Source organism: Dipodomys ordii, unplaced genomic scaffold (genome assembly GCF_000151885.1).
Source record: "Dipodomys ordii isolate 6190 unplaced genomic scaffold, Dord_2.0 Scaffold79, whole genome shotgun sequence".
Lineage (NCBI taxonomy): Eukaryota > Metazoa > Chordata > Mammalia > Rodentia > Heteromyidae > Dipodomys > Dipodomys ordii.
In genome coordinates this window covers 3,691,625-3,704,957 of record NW_012267295.1, presented here as the reverse complement: position 1 = coordinate 3,704,957, position 13,333 = coordinate 3,691,625, and the positions used below count along the sequence as shown (strand labels likewise).

Sequence of the window (13,333 nt, the reverse complement as noted above, 5' to 3'; positions counted from 1 at the left end):
CTCTGGACACAACACCCCAAAATAGGTCTCTAGGAGATGAGCATAAGCCACCCCCAAATAGACTTCATCTGCCCTGATTGGAGCTGGTGTGGGGAGCTCCCACAGCCGACCTTTTGTAAAAGTGTACCCCAGTGAGGCTGGTACCCGGGCCGGCCTGCCGCGCCCCCGGCCCCGGCCCCCGGCCCGGTTCCCTCCACGGCTCAGGACGCTATCTATAGTCATCTGACTCTTCGAAGCCCTATTTCCTGAGTTTCCCATAGGAATGTAGGCCATTACATCTAGTTCTTTTTTTTCCCCCCTTTCTTTCTTTTCAGCTCCTTTCCGTGTCAAACTCCTAGCGCAGCCGGAGAACCCAGATGGGGAGGGAAGCCCCTCCCCCGCTCCCATAAGGCCCGAGGGCTGGCTGGTCCCCTGTGGGACCTTTATGCCCTAAGAGGACACAGACCCCTCCCCCCTCTTTTCCCCTCCCCCCCCTGCTGATACTAGGGGTGAATACTTGGGGACTGGCTCTTGCTAGATTTGCTTGCTTAGTTGGTGCTCTACCCCTTGAGCCATGCCTCCATCCCTGAACCCTACTTTTGATTTGGCAGGGGAAGCTTGGCTCTGGGGCACTGATCCTTGGTCCAAGGAGACCCTAGCTTAGTGAATAATTGCTGGGTCACTGGTGGTCTACCACATTCCCCCTCAATTAGAAGTTAGGATCCCCCCCTCCCCAGGTGTGTGGCCCCAGGGTGGGCAATGCGGAAGACTCCCCGGGACTTACACACAGCCATCCCCTGGCTGGCCCACGCCGGGAAGTGGCCCCTTCCTGCTTAGAGCTGCACAGTTAGATTCTCATGGAAAAATGTATTCAGACCTCCAGAGTAGCTGACTCGGGGCTTCTATCTCATCTCTCCGTGCCTTCAAAGCCTCTTCATTCATTCATTCATTCATTCATTCACTCAAAACAATGAGTGAATGTTCATTTGGTACCTACCATTCCTTTTGCTTCAGGTCTCAGTAGCAAGTTCGAGACAAAAGTCCTGGTCCTTAGCTGGGAATGTGGCTTAGTGGTTGAATGCTTGCTTACCATGCATGAAGCCCTGGGTTCAATTCCTCAGTACCACATACACAGACAAAGCTGGAAGTGGTGCTGTGGCTCAAGTGGTCGACTGCTAGCCTTGAGCACAGAAAGACTCAGGCACAGAGCCTAAGCCTTGAGTTCAAGCCTCAGGACTGGCAAAAACAAAAAGTCCTGGTCCTGAGCTCTTGTCCACAGCCCCCTCCCTGCGGCCCACCCCTGCAGGGCCTGCGTCAGTGTCTGCACTTCCACGGGAGGGCTTTGAAGGATCTCCTCAAAGATTCGAAGGTACCCACGTTCCTGGGTTACTTGGTGCCATGGAGTAGTGTCTGCCACAGAACACATGCCATTCCTAATGGAGGCCCAGCGGCCGGGACCCTGGAGTCAGGAGCAGGGCTTGAGGTGGAGAAGGGCCTAGGACCTGACCCTGTGTTGGAGCCCTGGCTCCAAAGGTCTTCTGTTTTGGCTTGGGATAGTTGCTAAGGCAAGAGACAGGCATCAGGCATCGAGTGATGGATCTTTCAAGCTGAGCTGGGTGGTAGGTCTAGGTCTGTTGGCATGGCTGCCTGATTACTGGATTTGGATTTGGGTCTCTGGGTAAATTGTTGGTCCTGCCAGGCATGTAGATAGATGTAGGATAGCAAGACCTACTCCACAGGCTTGTTTCGAGGGTTAGATGAGATAGTAAGCGTGCAATTAACATTAGCTACCTTAAGAGGTGTTCTTGGGTGGTAGGAGGAGGTGATGATGTTTGACTCCTTCATTTTATGTAACAAGTATTTAGGAAGTTGCTGCCATGTGTTGGACATTGTACTTGGTAATGGAGATATCAGCCGGCAGCACAAAAACCCGACACACACTCCCACACAGCCCATGTGCTCTGTCTGAGTTCCCCAATGGAAGCCCTCTCTGGGATAGCACAGTCTTCAAGGATAAAGTCAGGGTTGGGTCAGCTAAGGGCTGGGTCTGAGCCCCAGTTGAGTGCAAGGCTTGAGGTGTGCCCACTGGTGGGGGCTGGGCCACCGCAGACAGCCAGAGTCAGGGCGCAGGGCTGCGCCAGATTTGCGGGGGGCCTCTTCAGCAGGTTAAGGAGCCCCAGAGCCATGTGGGATTTTTTTTGGGGGGGGGGTGGACTGGGGAGAGGGATATAGCTTTGGAACGTGTAGAGAGGAGGGTTTTTCTCCTCCAGGACTTTTCCAGAATTGAGACTAGGCATTTGCCAGGAAGGCCAGTGCTTGGGCAGCCAGCCAGTTGCATAGGAGAGAAACCAAGGCCCTGATCCCACAAAAAGGTATATAGGGAAGGCCTCAGTGATGGGTAGAGGCCCATATCTGCTATTATTATTATTGCTGGGGATTGAAGCTAGGACCTCATATATGCTAGGCAAGCAGTCTATGTAAGGGCCAGGCCTCCCTGAGGGATAGGGCTGGGTGAGAGTCATAGCTATCTTGTACTTTGCGTCTGGGGCCTTGTGCCCTGCCTAAGTGCCAGTCAGGCTCCCTCACACGCATCGCTGAGTTCCCTAGAGGCCAAGGGACCCTGTGGATTTCCTTTTTGTTCTTTCATCTCTCCTAGAGCCAAATGGAACTTTCCAGGCTTCTAAAAAGATCTCCGTTACCCAGCTGTTCATAAGGGGCAGAGATGGGTGGGGAGAGGAGTGGGGGGAACACTGCAGTATCTTGCTTGGAGGGGGTGGGGGAGTTAGTTTAACCAGTGTTCACCCGTTACTCATTCAACAAACATTTATGCAGTGTTCCCTAAGTACTAGGAAGAGTGTAGAGTTTGGGGGTTACGGGAAGGGGGGGACAAATGTAGGTCTTACTGTGACCTCTGTGGAGGAGATGTAAATAAATGGCGGGGTGGCTTTTGTGTCACTTGGTCTTGGAATCAGTCTACGCTGGGGCTGATGGTCCCTGGCATAGACTGAGACTGAGACGCACAGGGTGGCGTCTTTGCTGAGGCCCACTGTTAGGCAGGGAGGTAGCCCTTGAGGGAGTCAAGGGTCCTGGCCACACGTGGCTTAAGGAGGTCTGGAGCTGCTATGATTCTGTAGACTCCACATTGCCCTCCCTCTGTCCAGGGTCCATGGGATGCACAAGAGCCTGGCAAGTGCTGGGGTGGGGAGGGGGGTGTGCTCTCCTGCTCTGAGTCTCTAGGAGGCCTGGGAATCGGGGTCCTTGTTCTTTGCAGTTTGCATATGGGGAAATAGAGGCTGGAGAAGGTCCAACCATAGTCACACAGCCCAGCTTGGGACAGCAGGCCTGGAATCCAGGAGGCTGTCCTTGTCTGGCATTCACCTGTCTGTCTGGGCTGCAGTTTTTCACCATAGAAGGAAGCGAATGCCTGTGTGCTTAGGAGGCTGTAGCTGGGCTGCTCTCGGCCCCACTGCAGGGAGGGTGAAGGAGGCTAAATAAAGCAGCAGGCCTGCCAGCTGCCCCTCACCACAGCAGGTACTGTGAAAACCCCGCCACTGATCCCTTCACGGAAGCTGGTCCCAAGGGGTTCCCAGGAGTAACCCAACTGCACAGGAGGACGGACCAGAAGTTCAGACTTCGATTCATTAAGAAAAAAACCACTCGCTGGTGGCTCACGCCTGTCATCCTAGCTACTCAGGAGGCTGAGATCTGAGGATCGAGGTGCAAAGCCAGCCCGGGCAGGAAAGGTCATGAAACTCTTACCTCCAATAAACCACCAGAAAACCAGAAGTGACACTGTGGCCCAAGTGGTAGAGTGCTAGCCTTGAGTTGAAGAGCTGAGGGACAGTGCTCAGAGTTCAGGCCCCATGACCAACCAAAAAAAAAAAAGAAAGAAAGAAAAGGAAAGGAAAAAACCACTTGTCCTGAGGCTGGGCTGGGCTGGGGGGTGCACTCAGAGTTGCTGTGGTTTATGGGAGTGTGACTGTCAGAAGTATAGAAACCCAGGCCTGGTTGGCTTCCTCTCTCTCAGCCTCAGTTTCCCCATTTGTAGAATGAGTAAAAAACCTGCCAAATAGAATTTTTCTGAAAATACAGGCTCAGCCCTGGGCTGAGTGTGACACCAGTGGTCCACAGGTGGAACTCCTGGCCTTGGTTGCGTCATTGCAATTGACCAGGATATGGTCACTAGAGGAAGAGTCCGGAAGGGAAGGGAAGGGATCTGACACCACTCCCCAGCTTCTAGGTGATGTCTTGTCCTCTGGGGCTTGGGAGGCAGCGAGCTCACTCTTCTGTTCTAGCTCTATTAGCATGGGCTTGCTGCCTCAGTTTTCTCTCCAGGAACCTCAGCTCTGCTGAGCTGAATCTGACACTGGCCAGGAAAAGGCCAACTGCTGCCTTCTGTCTTCAACTTCTACCTGTCACCTCCTTTCTTTTTCCTTCTTTTATTTTTTATTTTTCTGATCCGGGGCTTGAACAACTTGCTGTTGCTGAGCTTTTTTGCTCAAAGCTAGTACTCTGCCACTTGAGCCACAGCTCTACTTCTGGCTTTTTTGAGTGGTTAATTGAAGAGAAAAGGTCACACAGACTTTCCTTTCCCCAGGCTGGCCTCAAACCACCATCCTCAGATCTCAGCCTCCTGAGTAGCTAGGATTACAGGCGTGAGCAGCTGGCACCTAGCAATCATTTCCTTTTTTTTTGATCTCTTCCTCCCTGCTTCTTGCAGAGACTTTGACTCACTTTCCAAGGACAATGTCTTCGAGAATAACCGTTTGGTGAGTTCCCAGACAGAATCAAGCTCCTGAGACTGTGTGCATGCCCACGCACCTGTGTTTGGGGGACAGGGGACTTGCATGGCCTTGCATGTGGAAGGCTCTTCCTGCCCTTTCTCCTCCCCTCCTTCCCTCCTCCCGCTTCCAAAGGCTCTCCTTTCTCCAGGCCATCTGTGGGGCTTTGGTGGTACTAAAGCTGAGGGGAGCCCCTGTCACCTCATCCCAGCCCAGCCTCGCTGGGAGGTGGCCATTCACACAGCCTCCCCTGTGTTTTCCTCTCCCTGCCATGACTGTACCTGCCCCCACCCCAACACCTGCCCCACCCCAGGCTTTTGAAGTGGCGGAGAAGGAGCTGGGGATCCCTGCCCTCCTGGACCCCAGTGACATGGTCTCCATGCGCGTCCCCGACTGCCTCAGCATCATGACCTACGTGTCCCAGTACTATAACCACTTCACCAGCCCTGGCCAAGGTGAGGGGGACCCAGCCCTGCCGTGCCCGCGCGCACGCGCAAGGCTGCCAACACACAGCCGGGAAGGCAGCCCATCCTTCATTCGCTTGTTCAGATATTCATTAAGACAGCACTTGCAGGGCTGGGGGTCACAGCCAGGGGCATGATCGCTGCTCACTGTCCAGGGTGGGGGCCATCAAACACAGAAACCAGAAAATGGACACAATGAAGTCAGGAGGTAAGGCAGGGTGAGCTTATCCGCTCTGAGTTCACCTCCCTGCACTTCCTATGGGGAGACACTTCCCTGAGCGTTTTCTTCCCGAAGATCATGGCCCCTTCCATGGGCTGTTTTCACCTCAAAGCCTGCAAACCAAGTGCCTGGGGAACACAGAGAGTGGGGTTCGGTGTCAGGCTGCTTCTGCTTGTGAGGCTGCTGGTTGTCCCTGGGCAGAACCCTCTCCTGGGGCAGCTGGGCCTCCCTTTCTTAAAGGGTAAAAGTGGGCCCAGAGAGGGAAGCAAGGCACTTAAGAACACACAGCAGAGAATTTGGGCAGGGTGAGCTAGGATATTCTTAAATGAGACCTGCTGCCTGAGGGTTCCAGATTTCACTTTTTCCCTTCTCCTTCCTGCCTATATTCTCTATGTGGACCATGCTAGCCCAACTTTCTTCTTTTCTTTTTTGCCAGTCCTGGGGCTTGAACTCAGGCCCTGGGCACTGTTCCTGAGCTTCTTTTGCTCAAGGCTAGCACTCTACCACTTGAGCCCACAGCGCCACTTCCTGCTTTTTCTGTCTATGTGGTGCTGAGGAATAGAACCCAGGGCTTCATGCATGCTAGGCAAGCACTCTACCACTGAGCCACATTCCCAGCTCCCTCTGCTCTCCTCTGCTCTTCTCTGCATTCCTCTGCATTCCCCCTTTTTCCCCTCCCCTCCTTTCCCTTCTCCTTTCCTCTCCTCTCTTCTTCCTTTGTGCCAGTACTGGGCTAGAACTCAGGGCCTTGGCACTGCCCCTTAGTGGTTTTGCTCAAGACTAGTACTCTACTAATTCAGACACACCTCTATTTCAGCTTTTGTGTGTGTGTGTGTGTGTGTGTGTGTGTAGTTAACTGGAGATACACTCTCACACTTTGCTGCTTGAGCTGGCTTTGAATGGTGAGCCTCAAATCTCAGCCTCTTGAGTAGCTAGGATTATTATAGGTGTGAGCCTCTAGCATTGAACTAAGCTACTGCTTCAAACCACCCATCCTCAGATCTCAGATGTGTGACAAGGGAGGGCTTCTGAGAAGATGCTGTTTGGACTGAGTCTTTGGACAAGGATGGGGAGGGGCCACCCAGGCAGCCTTGAGAAGATCTGAGATAGAATGTTGCAGGCTAGGGGTGGTAGGGGTTGTGTGCTGCTGAGGAGAAGAGATGAGGAAGCGGGAGGGGGTGTTGTTCCAGTGGGAAAATCTTGTAGGGACTTGCCTAGACTGCTGGGATTTCTAGCATGACTCACAGTGAGAAATACATTTCCTGTTCCACTCCAAGAACTCACACACTTCTTCCCCATACAGCACGTAACATATGCCACACTGCAGATAACTGCACTTCTGTTTGATTTGTTTATTTTTATGCTAGTACAAGGGCTTAAATTCAGGGCTTCACTTTCTTTGGCTTTTTTTCACTAGTGCCTGGCATTCCGTCACGTGAGCCACGCCTCCACTTACTGGTTGATTGGAGATAAGAGTCTCAGGGACTTTCTGTCTGAGATTTGAACCACCATCTTCAGATCTCAGCCTCCTGAATAGCTAGAATTACAGGTGTGAGCCACCAGTACCTAGGTTTTGTTTTGGTTCAGTTTTTTGTTTTTGCCAATCCTGGGGCTTGAACTCAGGGCCAGGGCACAGTCCATGAGTTTCTTTTGCTCAAGACTAGCACTCTACCACTTGAGCCACAGTGCTACTTCTGGCTTTTTCTGTTTTATGTGATACTGAGGTATTGAAGGTATTGTGGTACTTTTTCTGTTTATGTGGTACTGAGGAATTGAACCCAGAGCTTCAAGCATGCTAGGCAAACACTCTACCACTAAGCCACCTTCCCAGTCCTGGATTTTTTTGTCTTGTGTAAGCGTGAGTTAGCATCCACTGAATGATTTCAGGCTCTATGAGTAGACTGAAATGAAGTCTGGTTCTTTTTTTTTTGGGGGGGGGGGTCATGGAGCTTGAACTCTGGGCCTGGGCGCTGTCCCTCAGCTCTTCAGCTTAAGGCGAGCACTCTACCACTAGAGCCACAGCACCACTTCTGGTTTTCTGGTAATTTTTTTTTTTAATTGGAGATAAGAGTTTCATGGACTTTGCTGCCCGGGCTGGCTTTGAACCTCGATCGCCACCAGCTCCTGGCTCTGGAGTCTGGTTCTTGCTAGAGTACATGAAGTCTGGTTCTTGCTAGAGTAGATCACAGTGAGGAACTTCGCTTGTTTTACAATGAGCTGGGTGGGAGTGCCATTCTCTGGAATTTGGAGTTTTGTTTTTGTTCTTGGGTGGAGAGCAAGTGCTTTGCTTTGTTTAATACTTGCTGAAGAGGAAGGTGATGGTCTGAGAGGAGCCCCGGGTGGGCTGGGGGGTGGGCTTTCTCTGATCAGGGCTACAGGCAGGGTTCTGGGCCACTCTGCTTACCTGGAACAGGTCATTTTCCCCAGCCTCCAGGTCAGCCTCCTGTGCTTTTCTTTCTTACCCCCTAACCTGGTGAGCGGATGCCGCTCACCCTGTGCATGCGGGAAACTGTCCTCTCCTGTGACATTGATGTTTATAATGACCCAGTGCAGTAGCGACTTCTGGCTTCCTTTCTGGAGGTTCAGCGGATTCAGTGACTTATCTTTAGAATGTGGTTTGAAAGTGAAGATGCCAGCCCTGGCACCAGTGGCTCATAACTGTAGTCCTAGCTACTCAGGAGGCTGAGATAGAAGGATCTCGATGTGAAGACAACAAGCCTGAGCAGGAAAAGGACCAAGAGCCTCTTATCTCCAATGAACCACCAAAAAGCCAGAAATGGAGCTGTGGCCCAGCCTTGAGCCAAAAGCTAAGGGTCAGTGTTCAGGCTCTGGGTTCAAGCTCCAGTACTGGCACCGACGTAAAATAAGAAAAAAGACAGTGAGGGTGTCCTCTGGTCTGTGAGGGGGAAGCCTGCTTTTTGCAGTGGCATCAGGTGTGCTGCCCAGGGGCCACGGCTGCAGACGGCGGGTTGGGACCTCCTGGGCTCTAGGATCTCTGACTGCCTCAGGACCTTTCCTGTCTCATGGCAGCTGGTGTCTCGCCACCCAGAAAGGACCTGCCATCCTCACCCTCTTCCCCACCAATGGCACCCACCGCTGTGGAACCAGAAGATGATGCTCAGGTAGGCAGATGCCCGGAGTGGAGAAGTTGGTTGGGGACGACTGTCTTTGTGGTAACTGTCATGGGAGGAAGTTGGATTGGGCAGTGTGTGTGTGTGTGTGTGTGTGTGTGTGTGTGTGTGGTGGCATGGGACAGGCTGCCACTTGCATGCCGTAGGCTGAGTCCAGGGCTTTGGCAGCTCTGGGATGGGGAGGGAGGGCAGGCTGATTGGCCTTCTCCCCCTGCTTCTAGTTGAGGCAGAACTGCAGACCACTGAGCCCGGTTCTGTCTAGACCTCCTAGTAATCTGGAGGATGGGAGGTTGGGATCTGGGCCTAGCGTGAAGTGGAGGCCACCCTGCCAGCTCTAGAGAGCCAGGCACAGGGAGGCTGTGTGGGCTGGGGCCGCCAGCTGGGGGGCTTCGAGACCATCTAACAGGTCGGGGCCAGGGGCGGCCATGTGCTTCAGATGCCACAGCTGGGGTTCAACTGCAGCTCTGGAAGAGCAGCGGGGGGGGGGGGGAGGGACGAGCACAGGTGAGGGGAGCCAGGAGGAATGAGCCCCACAGGGACTGTCTGGTGGCCACCGCAAAGGAGGAGCCACTGGGAGTGACCATAGCCTTTCTTAAGGGCAGAGACCTGTCCCCCCCCCAAGGGGTGTGTGTGTGCGCATGCATGCAGACCTGCCCCCCCCAGGGATGTGTGTGTGTGCATGCATGCAGACCTGCCCCCCCAGGGGTGTGTGTGTGCGCATGCATGCAGACCTGCCCCCCCCAGGGGTGTGTGTGTGTGCATGCATGCAGACCTGCCCCCCCCAGGGGTGTGTGTGTGTGCATGCATGCAGACCTCCCCCCCCCAGGGGTGTGTGTGTGCGCATGCACACACACCAGTCCTGGGCTCTGGCCCTAAGCTTCTTTTTGCACTTGAACCTCATCTCTACTTCCAACTTTTTGGAAGTTCATTAAAGATAAGAGTCTCATAGGCTTATCTGCCCAGGTTGGATTTGAACTATGATCCTCAGATCTCAGCCTCCTGAGTAGCTAGGATTAGAAGTGTGAGTCACCAGGTCCAGCTTAGAAAGTCTGGTTTTTGTTTTTGTTTTGCTTGTCATGGGGCTTGAACTTGGGGCCTGGGCGCTGTCCCTGAGTTCTTTTGCTCAAGGCTAGCACTCTACCATTTGAGCCACAGCACCACTTCCGGTTTTTTCTATTTATGTGGTGCTGAGGATCGAACCCAGGGTCTCATGCATGTGAGGCAAGCACTGTACCACTGAGCCACCTTCCCAGCCCGCGTTCTACCATTTTGAGTCACAGCTCCACTTCTGGTGTTTGAGTGGTTAATTATAGATACATGTCTCATGGGGACTTTTCTGCCTCGGCTGGCTTTAAGCTGTGATCCTCAGATCTCAGCCTCCTGAATAGTTGGGATTACAGGTGTGTGCCACTGGTGCTTGGCTTAGAAGTCTGTTTTTTTGTTCTTTGTTTTTGTTTCTATCCTGACTCAGGGAGTCTAGATGGAGTCTTACTCATTTCTGGGTTCTGGCTTCCTCTGGAACTTGGTGACAGCCTCCTGACCTCTGACTCTCTGATCTTTTCACGTGTGCATAAGGGGGAGGTAGGTTAGAGAGCACAGCTGGTGACCTCCCCCCACCCCCATCCCTCTGCAGGGTGAGGAGCTCTCCGGCAGCTTGGCGGAGCAGGGCCTCCACCGGGTCCCCAGCAGCACATGCATGGCCTGCGGGAAGCATGTGCACCTGGTGCAGCGGTACCTGGCAGAGGGCAGGCTCTACCACCGCCACTGCTTCCGGTGAGTGGGGGTGGGGTGGAAGCCGTGGGGAGGTGGGGGTGGAGGAGGTGGGGCTGACAGGATGGCAGAAGCAGGGAGGGAGATTGCCTGGTCGGGCACCTGCCGTGTGCCAGCTTTCGCCGTGTCAGAACACCTGGCTCCTTGCTTTACTGTGGGGCAAACTAAGGCTTGGTAAGGGGGAAAAAAACCTGCTCCTGAATTTTTGTGCCTGTGTGTGCCAGTACTGGGGCTTGAACTCGGGATCTCAGACTCTCACTTAGCTTTTTTGGCTCAAGGCTGGCACTCAACTTTTGGAGACACACCTCCACTTCCAGCTTTTTGCTGGTTCATTGAAGATAAGAGGGCATTTGTCTGCCTCTGTTGGCTTCACACGATAATCCTCAGATCTCAGCCTCCTGAGTAGCTAGGAGTACAGGCATGAGCCACCTGCACCCTGATCACGTAATTTAAAAAAAAAATTCTGGGCCTGGGAATGTGGCTTAGTGGTAGAGCGCTTGCCTAGCATGCATGCAGCCCCGGGTTTGATTCTTCAGCACCACATACACAGAAGTGGTGCTGTGGCTCAAGTGGTAGAGCACTAGCCTTGAGCTGAAGAGCTCAGGGACAGCACCCAGACCCAGAGTTCAAGCCCTGTGACCAATCAAAAAAAAAAAAATTCTGGTGATTGAATCCAGGTTCTGCACATGCTAGACAAGTTCTACCACTTCTAGCCCCCCATTTTTTTTGTGTCTGTACCAGTCCTTGGTTGAACTGAAGGCCTGATCTCTATCACTTCTTCTTTGTTCAAGGCTTCTTTTTGTTCAAGGCTAGCCCTCTACCACTTGAATTTTAGTGGAGATAATAGTCTTACAGACTTTTCTGCCTGAGCTGGCTTTGAGCCATGATCCTCAGATCTCAGTCACCTGAATAAGTAGGATTACAGTGTGAGCACCAGCATCCAGCCCAAATGTTTTATATTACCAGAAAAGAAAACTGATTATCAGTAGGACTGAGTTCAGTGTGTGCATGAGGGGAGGGAGGGGTGGGAGCTGGGCCTGGAGTCCCAGGCATCTGACTGCAGGGTTGAGATGTAGGGAAACAGGTTGAACTGGCCCCTAGGCAGCCGTTTAGCAACTTTTTACTGTGACTCTTAGTTTAAAGAAAATGCATTTGACATCTATTAGATGTAAATACCTGCAGTATATCCATAGATACACTACTGGAATAGGAATTACAAAACTTTATTTTATTGTGTTTCATTAAAAATCCAAATGAAGCCCGGCGCTGGAGACTCACACCTGTAATCCTAGCTACTCAGGAGGCTGAGATCTGAGGATCTTGGTTCAAAGCCAGCCAGGGCAGGAAAGTCTGTGACTCTTATCTCCAATTAACTACCAGAAAATTGGAAGTGACACTGTGGCTCAAGTGGTAGAGTGCTCACCGTGAGCTGAAGAGCTGAGGGATAGCGCTCAGGCCCAAGAGTTCAAGCCCCATAACCAACAACAAGCAACAACAACAATAACAACAAAATCCCAAACAAACCTGGGTTGGGGGTGTGGCTTAATGGTGGAGAGGTTGCCTAGCCTCCTGTGCACCCTGGGTTACATTTCCATCCCTATCACTGCAAAACCAACCAAAGCCAACAAAGCCAGCCTCTTATCTCCAGTTAACACCAGTAAAGCCAGAAGTGGTGTTGTCACCTAAATGGTAGAATGCTAGCCTTGAGCACAAAAGTTCAGGGGACCAGTGCCCAAGCCTTGAGTTTAAGCCCCCCCGAACTGGCATCAAAACCAAACAAAACAGGGCTGGGAAGGTGGCTCAGTGGTAGAGCGCTTGCCTTGCATGCATGAGGCCCTGGGTTCAATTCCTCAGTACCACATAAGCAGAAAAAGCTGGAAGTGGCGTTGTGCCTCAAGTGGTAGAGTGCTAACCTTGAGCTGAAGAGCTGAGGGACAGTGCTCAGGCCCAGAGTTCAGGCCGCACGACCGTCAGAAAAAAAAAAAATTGAGATCTGAGGGTCACTGTTGGAAGCCAGCCTGCACAAATATAGGTGAGATTCTTATCTCCACTTAATCAGCAAAAAGCTAGAACTGGAGGAACAGCTCAAGTGGCAGAATTCCAGCCACAAGCAAGAAAGCTGGGAGTGTGGGGCTTCTGAGTTCAAGCCCCATTACTGTCTCTTGTACACAAACACCCCCCCCAAAAAAAGGAAAAAACAAACAAAATACACAAATATGGTTGGTTGAAAACTGCCAAATGAATTTCCTGTAGCAGTATCTGGTGGCAGCCCCGCCAAGAGAGCTTCCTCTGGGGCAAACCTTTGCTCTTCCTCTTGCAGCACAAACTGAAGGTGCATTTCACAATTTCTGTTGTTGATTTCAAGCAGATTATTTTTGTGCTGGTACTGGGGCTTGAACTCAGGGCCATATGCTCTCTCTTGGCTTTTTCTGCTCAAGGTTAGTGTTCTACCACTGGAGTCACAGCTCCACTTCTGGCATTTTGCTGGTTCATGGATGACAAGAATCTCATGGACTTTTTTCTGCCTGGGCTTCAAACCTGGACCCTTACCCTCAGCCTTCTGAGTAGCTCAGATTACAGGTGTGAGTCATTGGTGCCCAGCTCAAGCAGTTTTATCGTTTTGTTGTTTCTGACAGTTTTGTTTGTTTGTTGGCCGGTTGTGGGGCTTGAACTCTGGGTCTGGGCACTATTCCTCAGCTCCTCAGCACAAAGTGAACACTCTTACCACTTGAGCCACAGAGCTACTTCCGGTTTTCTCATGATTAATTAGAAATGAGTGTCTTATGACCTTTCCTACCAGGGCTGGCTTTGAACTGCGAGCCTCAGATCTCAGCTTCCTTAATAGCTAGGATTACAGGCGTGAGCCACCCGCACCCGGCTTGTTGTTTGTTTGTTTCTGGGAAGTCTTTTTTTTTTTTTGGGTCCGGTCATGGGGCCTGAACTCTGGGCCTGGGCGCTGTCCCTCAGCTCTTCAGCTCAAGGCGAGCG

General features: G+C 52.2%; 1 protein-coding gene across 1 annotated transcript in view; it reads left to right on the top strand.

Moving 5' to 3' along the window:
• Window positions 1–13,333, top strand: part of Micall1 (MICAL-like 1) — a 38,994-nt gene that overhangs the window by 10,598 nt on the left and 15,063 nt on the right. The window contains exons 3-6 of the mRNA XM_013024797.1: window positions 4,700–4,748; window positions 5,074–5,215; window positions 8,475–8,566; window positions 10,209–10,348. Coding sequence (XP_012880251.1) covers window positions 4,700–4,748; window positions 5,074–5,215; window positions 8,475–8,566; window positions 10,209–10,348 — 423 coding nt within the window. The remainder of the gene's footprint in view (window positions 1–4,699; window positions 4,749–5,073; window positions 5,216–8,474; window positions 8,567–10,208; window positions 10,349–13,333) is intronic.